The 8,353-nt window shown below is 34.8% G+C and overlaps 1 protein-coding gene across 1 annotated transcript; it reads right to left on the bottom strand.

Moving 5' to 3' along the window:
* Positions 1 to 697: 697 nt before the first annotated feature.
* On the bottom strand, positions 698 to 8,019 carry LOC127158633 (gastrula zinc finger protein XlCGF57.1-like). The gene is made up of 4 exons (XM_051101691.1): positions 7,920 to 8,019; positions 7,743 to 7,811; positions 5,026 to 5,189; positions 698 to 2,771 (listed from the first exon to the last, which is right to left on the bottom strand). The coding sequence occupies exons 3-4, from the start codon at positions 5,078 to 5,080 to the stop codon at positions 964 to 966; spliced, it is 1,863 nt and encodes a 620-aa protein (XP_050957648.1). The 5' UTR covers positions 5,081 to 5,189; positions 7,743 to 7,811; positions 7,920 to 8,019; the 3' UTR covers positions 698 to 963.
* Between the last annotated feature and the right edge of the window lie 334 nt (positions 8,020 to 8,353).

The raw sequence follows: 8,353 nt of genomic DNA, 5'->3' as shown, positions 1-8,353 counted from the left end.
GCAGGAAGATAGATCTCCAGGAACAGGGTTGGGCACCCCTGAACTAGAGGGTGAGCTAAAGCTAATTGCATAATTCCACATAGAAAAACGTAGTTTGGTCAAGCTGTTTTCTCATTCAGAGCATCACATCAGTGGAATTCAATTCCACAATCAGAGAATGTTATCATTTATCATTTGTGCACCTACAGTTACAATGTGTGGCCAATTGATCAAAGACAGTGAGTGTGTGGTCAGGTCTCAGAGAGGTGCTTATTACAAATAAAAATAAAAATTAAAGTGCATTGTAAGGGTCTTGGCAGCCCATAGTAAATCTGCATGCACTGCCTCAATGTTTTCATTGCTTACTTGATCAGATCTTTGATCAACAATCTCTCTACATCGCAGTTTATAAAGACTGGCTGACATTTCACAAGTTTATTTCCTTTATCAACAAAAGCAACTTATGTCAGAGACAGAGTTTAGGATAAGGAATATTAACATTACATGGTGAATTCATCATGGTGGAGAAAAATAATCGTAGCTGGAGATTTTAATCACATGTTAGAAATATAATCCCCAATTTGGTAATCTTGTGGTTAAAATAAAAATAAAACCCAGGTCAACAAACCCTTGATTCGCTAAACTTTGCTTAATTGAATCCTTGCTGGTACAACCCACCCTAAGTGATATAAATTTAAAACATAGAAAGACAAATAAATCAGAATCAGAAAGAGCTTTATTGGCAAAATAAAGGCAAAACGTCCATTGACAGAACTGTGAATGTGCATATGTGCTCTGTATAGATGGCCAGTACGGAAGTGTGTTATGTGTTGTTCAGGTGGGATATGGCCTGTATGGAGGGGCGGTATTAGAACAATAAAATGATTCATACAAAAATATTAATCTGAAAATCAACAATCAGTTCATTAATTGTTCTAATAGTCTTTGATTAATCGGGTATCAACATAATTGTTTTATGCAGTCTTACAGATCAGAACTTGAACTACTACTAATTTCAGACATGCATTTTTTTTTATGACTGGTTAAAGCAGAACAATGAGCAAAACTCTTCCCACATGAATGGCAGTGATACGGCTTCTCTCCAGTGTGGATCCTTTCATGTATTCTCAGATATTCAGAGCGTTTGAAGCTCTTGTCACAGTGTGAACACTTGTAAGGTTTTTCTCCAGTGTGAACTGCCCTGTGCACTTTCAGTGCACCATCCGTAAAAAAAGCCTTACCACATTCAGAGCAAACATGATCCTTCACACCACTGTGTCTTTTCTGGTGTACTTTTAAAGTACCCATCTGACTAAAACTCTTTCCACACAAAGAACATACGTAAGGCTTCTCCTTTGTATGAACTTTAAGGTGATCCTTCAGAAAATCTGGCCTAAAAAACTTTTTATCGCATTGATCACAGCTATATAACCTTTCTCTAGAATGAGTAAGCAGATGTACTTTATAAACAGATGATTTTCGGAAACTCTTCCCACACTGATCACATGTGTGTGGCTTTTCTCCAGTATGGATTTTTATGTGTTCTTTAAGGGCCCCTTTTTGTGTATAACTCTTACCACATTGATCACATGTATGCGGTTTCTCTCCTGTGTGAATTGTCATATGTTCGTTAAGGCTCGTTTTATGTATGAAACACTTCCCGCACTGATCACACGCATGTGGCTTCTCTCCAGTGTGGATCTTCATGTGTGCTTTAAGATTAGCTTTAAGTGTGAATCTCTTCCCACACTGATCACATGTGAATAGCCTCTCCCCAGTGTGAACATTTTTAATGTGTATGTTAAGGTTTTTTCCTTGTGTGAATTTCTTCCCGCACTGATCACATGCGTGTGGCTTTTCTCCACTGTGGATTTTCATGTGATCATTTAAAGGCACTTTTTCTATGAAACACTTTCCACATTGATCACATGCATATGGTTTCTCTCCAGTGTGGATTTTCTTGTGTACGTTAAGGTTTCCTTTGTGTGTGAAACTCTTCCCGCACTGATCGCATATGTATGGCTTTTCTCCAGTGTGGATTTTCATGTGTACTTTTAGGTTTCCTTTTTGCGCGAAACTCTTCCCACATTGATCACATTTGTGCGGCTTTTCTCCAGTGTGGATCTTCATGTGATCATTAAGGGTTCCTTTTTGCGTGAAACTCTTCCCACATTGATCACAGGTGTGTGGCTTCTCTCCAGTGTGGATCCTCGAGTGTTTATCCAGGTTTCCTTTATATGGGAAACTCTTCCCACATTGATCACATTCGTACGGCCTTGCCAGAGTGTGGATTTTCTTATGTTCATCAAGGTTTCGTTTATGCACAAAACTCTTCCCACATTGATCACATGTGTGTGGCTTTTCTCCAGTGTGGATCCTCATGTGTTTATCCAGATTTCCTTTATATGGGAAACTCCTCCCACATTGATCACATTCGTACGGCCTTGCCAGAGTGTGGATTTTCTTATGTTCATCAAGGTTTTGTTTTTGTGGGAAACTCTTCCCACATCGATCACATGTGTGTGGCTTCTCTTCAGTGTGAATGTTCATGTGTTCAACAAGGTTTCCTTTTATTCTGAAAATCTTCTCGCACTTATCACATGCATATGGCTTATTTCTACAAAGAGATATTACATCAAGGCCAAGATCTTGCTTGCATGAGAAACTCTTTCCACAGTGAGAGCAAGTGAAACATATATTGTCATTTTTCAATAAGGAATCTTCAGTTTTGATCTGATGTTTCCTCCTCACTTCAACAAGTTCTTCAATCTCCCGGTTCTCTTCCATCAGGTCTAAAATGAAGGAAAAAAAAAGTTTCAAATGTTTCAAAAGTTTGATTTTCAGTAAATCACTAAAACATTACTAAAATAAATACATTTAATTAAATAAAAAAATCAAAGACAGAAATGTTTTTTTAATTGAGAACTACTAACTTTAAGTTTTGAAATACAATATATATAAAATTAAGAATCAAAGAGAGAAATGTGAAAGGAAAACTGTGAATCCTGACATAGTAGAAATATGCACATTTCTGATGCATTAATTTGAAAAATTATTTTTAAACCTTACAGATTGCAACGCTCTCAACCTGCATGATATGGGCTATGTGCTAAATCTCGTTCCCATTCTCTGAGTTGGCTTAGAACTTCTTAAGCATTTGCTACCTAAGAACTATCGAGGCAGCTCCTAGGATAAGTTCCTCTAGTAACGGTATAAATTTCATATACCATATGTTTCTAAAATTCACACTGCGGTAAGTGTGCACGCTAGGCACCTTGCACACTTTTCTAAAATCCTCTATGGTATGGGTTATGCGTTGTATCCTTCTTTCGGTTCTCTGAGCTGGTTAAGGCCCCTGGTTACCTTGGGCCCCACTCCACTTATGTATCTCTGGTGATACTTCTGAACAGGGTGTTGCAGCCGCGGCCTGCCCGGCCAGCTTCTCGAGCTAGGTCACGCAGAGCTGGAGGAAAGCCTCTAGGTAACGAGCCAAGGTCTAGATTGTTGTCCTAGACAACTTATTATATCCCCTTAAAGGAATCTCTTTGCAATTGATTCATCATGGGGGGAGCTGGTACTTAGTGCTTGCATTAGTGCTTGGCTTGCACTTGTCCCTTGAAAGGGAACGTCTCAGATTACGTATGTAACCATGGTTCCCTGAGAAGGAATGGAGACACTGCATCCTCTAGCATCATCACCATTCTTCGGACATAAGAAGCAGATGTTGTGTTCTACTGGCTCCCTTTTATGCTGTGGTCGCACCGGTACTGACGCCGATCAACACTAAACACTCGTTTTGAATGCAGGCTTCAGACACAGGTCACAAAAAAGACATTCCTCCCTAGAGGACGCAGTGTCTCTTACCCTGCTCAGGGAACCATAGTTACATACGTAACCTATTTTTGTCTTGTTTTCTAGTATAAATTAGGGCTGGGTAATTTGACCTAAAATCAAAAGCTTGATTTACCTCAATTACAATTATTTAATTATTTAACGATTATATATTATATTTGTTGAATATTTCAAAAGATTTCAAAGCTGGCTTGAAATAAAGACGTCCAATGAAAAAAAAAGTCACATTTCAGTTTTACTGTAAAAAGCAAGTTCCCTATACATTTTTTTTTTAATGAATTTTATTAGGACTGCATGCTTTATAATTTTAGCATCGATATCACGATGTGCACTTCCGCAATAGTCAGAGGTGGGTAGTAATGAAGTACATTTACTCTGTTACATTTACTTGAAACATTTTACTAAGTAATATTGTAGTAATGGTAAGCTACACTGACTGTCAAGTGAAAGGTGTAGAGTGAAATGAATGAAATGTATTGATCGTGGCAAATGATTTACAGTAGATTTGCTTAATTAGCGACATTGCATCGAATCCTTTTTGAGCGTGGTTTGCAGCATTGAGCATTATAACCAATCACATTTCTGTTGAGCTCATTGGAAAACAGTTCATTTCTGATGCTGATACAGTGGTGGACAAAATTATTAGAACACTATTTTCACCGTATAAAAACTGTGTTTAAGTCACTTATTTCTATCTTTTGCTGGGATGTGTCAGTAGACAGCAAACAGCCGCACAGCTTTTGTTAGTTTTTGCTTATAACAAGCAAACATATCTGCCAATGGGGCAAGAAAAATAATCTTAAATCAAAGGATAAACAAGATTATTTCTCTAACCCCACTGGCAGATATTTTTTCTTGTTTGGATTTAGAACACAATTTGGATAATTTTTTACTTGTCAAGTAAATTTTAGATATTTATACTAGAAAACAAGACAAAATTACTCAGTAAGATTTATTTATTCATTCATTCATTCATTCATTCATTCACTCACTCACTCACTCACTCACTTACTCACACTCACTCACAATAGCATACTGTTGTGAATCGGCCAAAGGTAAGGAGACAGCTTTGAACACTGATTGGTTATATATTTTGTACTTGCTCAAAAACTGATTTTGGGACATTTTTAACCTTTTTTTCCATTTTTTTCCAAATTTTATAACCTTATTAAAGAATTAAGAACAAACACTAACCTATTTGTTGTTCAATATCTTCCTGTTTTATTCCACAGGGCTCTGGATCATTCATGTTTTTAATTTTCTCTTACAAACTTTATCTTCTTCACTTTCAGGCAATTGGGAACATTCCAGCATTTATTGGTAACCCGCTTTGAAAACACTGAACTGTAGGTGAATTGCTGTAAAAAATAAACCAGTTATCAGTTTAATGCTTTCATCATCAAATTGAGTGTTGCAACCAAGCGAGCCTCTTCATGTCAAAATAGATGATGTTAAAAATAAATAAATAATACATAGAATATTTAAATATGTTAGAGAACAAATCAAGTTCGACTCCCATTAATTCAGTCCGTGTAACGGTTTGCAGTGGGGTGTAACAGTACGTGTTTTCGTACTGAATGGTTCATGGGGCAAATTCCAGATGGAAGTGATATGTCCTACTTAGTTTCTCAGTTATTTCAGTCCCTGTTTTTTTGTTTGAACTTTTTCTTTTTAGGGTATTAAGATTTTTTTAGGGGAAATTACTGTTTATTATTTTGGTCTTGGGCCAATGTCCAGTGTATATTTTAATTAAAATTGCTTTTAACATTTAAAATAACTCATTGTTAAATTGTAAAACTTGAATTACTTTTTAATGATTCACTACATGTGTGATTTTGCCAATACCATACTTCATATATGTACAGTACACAAAATGCTCATACAATCTACTGTAAGTACCCAGAAGGCTGTTCATAATGGCTGTAGACCTAGTCAAGACTGACTTACTACAGGTGTGATTTTGCCAATACCTCTTTACTGTGCATACAGTACACAACATTATTAGAGCGGAAAAAAAAACCTACTGCAATTTACTGAAATGGTTTGTTCATGTTCCAAAGCTTGTAGTACATTCCTAGTTACAACAGACTTACTACAGGTGAGATTTTGCCAATACCTTCAGAACATAATCATTTTATGTTACAGCCTTTGGAATCTTTGAAAAATGGAACTTACAGTATTAAAATTCACAACGATTTTTTATTACAGGAGTAATGGTATATAATTACAGCATGTATGCATTTGTGATTAAGCTATAGCATGTGTGCATTTATACTGAATGTTTTTAGACTACCGTTTTTCATACAAATAGGTTACCTATAAAACCATGTAGTTATATTTTTAGTTATATATATTTTTTTGTATTGAGGTACCATTATGTGTGGTTTTAACTGTGTTCATCATGATTTAAAATGTATGCTTGCTACAATGGGGGACCAGTGCTTAATTAAAAAAATAAATAATAATAATAATAATAATAATAATAATTAAAAATAAGTCAGAATAAATTTAACCATATAAAACTGTTAAGGTTGCTACAGTTTTTACTGACTGATAATAAACAAAAAAATTACCTCTGCAACCTCAAGCTACTATCACATGTGTATTGCTAAGACACAAAAAAAAGTGATGATATTATTATTATTATTATTATTATTATTATTATCAGACAACCCAAACATGTTTCTTGATTTGAAACAATATAACTCACTAGAACATGCAGAAATACATTTTTCTATTTACATATTTATTTTGTTAAGGTCTGGTTTCTACAACTTTCACTTTGGAGCAAAAATCTGACTTTAAACTTAAAAAAATAAAGTTTTGATATTTATCATGATAATTATCGATATCGACCGATATGGAAAAAAAAGTACTGTGATTAATTTTTTGACCATACCGTCCAGCCCTAACTACAAGCCTTTTATCAAGAAAGAAAGAGGAAAAAAAATAAATAAATCATGTTTTGGTGAATTACAGTTTTTTTTCCTCAACATTTGTGACCCTGGATCACAAAACCAGTCATAAGGTAGCATGGGTATATTTGTAGTTATTGCCAAAAATACACTGTATGGGTCAAAATGATTGATTATTAAGTAAAGATCATGTTCCATGCAGATATTTTGTAAATTCCTACTGAAAATATATTAAAACTTTGATTTCTGATTAGTAATATGCATTGCAACAAACCTAATTTGGAGAACTTCACTGGCGATTTTCTTAATATTTTGGAGAAAAAAAAAAAAAAATTATATATATATATATATATTATTTATTTTTTTGGCACCTTCAGATTCCAGATTTTCAAATAGTTGTATTTCAGCCAAATACTATTCTAACAAACCATAGATCAATGAAAAGCTTATGTTGTGTACATCTCCATTAAAAAAAAAAATTAAATTAAATTAAATATTTGTAGTCCTTTGGTCACATTTATGCATTATACATACAGTAAAGGAGGTTTCAGCAAAATTGTGATTTTTCATATTTGTGTACTGTACATATATGAGAGTCTGGTCACTAGAAACAAACTACAACATTTGAAACATACTAAATAACTGCATTTTTATTTATTTATTTTCAAAACATGTTTTGTGTACTGTGCATACAGTATATTAGACATTGGTAAAATCACACCTGCACTAAGCCAGTCTTAAATCTAGGTACCTATTACCTAGGGGAAAAATAAATGAACGTAATTTTTTATCTGGTTAACTTTGATAGTGTAAACTGAACAAAGAAGTGCAAACCGTTAAAGTTACACGGACCGAATTCCCCTCACAGATCGTATTTTGACTTTTGATCAAGTGACATTCAAAAGCAATACAATTATTGCTCCAAATAAGTAAATACACGAACATAAACACGCACACAAACACAGATCTTAAATGAATTGAGCACTAGTTCCTCACATTGTTGTTGTCTGCTAGGCTGAATGTTTATTTCCATCAGCAGACGCCAGAAAAGACGCACATATAGCGCTGAATCAGATGAAAACGATACAGAATGACAAGGTCAAAATGTTGCTTTAACAAACTGTTTTTATAATTGTACAATTACACGAAACACTTTGAAACTGTTTGTCTTACCTCAGGAGACCCAACGCTGACTGATGACGCTAGTGGTGACGTCGTGCTCTTGTTTTCGGTAGATCGTACACGTGTAAGTGCATTACCGCCACCTGCTGACGAGTGGACCATTGACACGTGGCTGTTGTTTTCATCCTGGTTTATATGGGAGAGTATTTCTATTGCTTAACACATTATTGTGACACGTTTCACGTAGTGAGAAATATGAAACTGTTAAATTATTGCTCAGTTTTTTTTTTTTTTTTTTTTTTTTTTTTTTTTTTTTTTTAGGATAACGGTTTTTGCAACATATCATGAAACGTAAATTTTTCAGTTTTTTCCCCAACAGGTCGTAAAGTAGATCATAGTAAACCTGCTAAATCCCATGTCACTAGCAAATTTGTGATTGACAGTGATAATAACTCTAGCATCAAATATCATGGAATTTCATGGTG

This window comes from Labeo rohita, unplaced genomic scaffold, assembly GCF_022985175.1.
Source record: "Labeo rohita strain BAU-BD-2019 unplaced genomic scaffold, IGBB_LRoh.1.0 scaffold_1617, whole genome shotgun sequence".
Taxonomy (NCBI): Eukaryota; Metazoa; Chordata; class Actinopteri; order Cypriniformes; family Cyprinidae; genus Labeo; species Labeo rohita.
Note: the sequence above shows the minus strand (reverse complement) of the source record. Positions and strands in the feature narration are given on the sequence as shown.

Coding starts and splice junctions, on each gene's coding strand:
- LOC127158633 (XM_051101691.1), bottom strand. CDS start 5,080: ATGAATGATCCAGAGCCCTGTGGAATAAAACAGGAAGATATTGAACAA. Junction 2,772..5,025: donor AGATATTGAACAACAAATAG/GTTAGTGTTTGT, acceptor CCTTCATTTTAG/ACCTGATGGAAGAGAACCGG.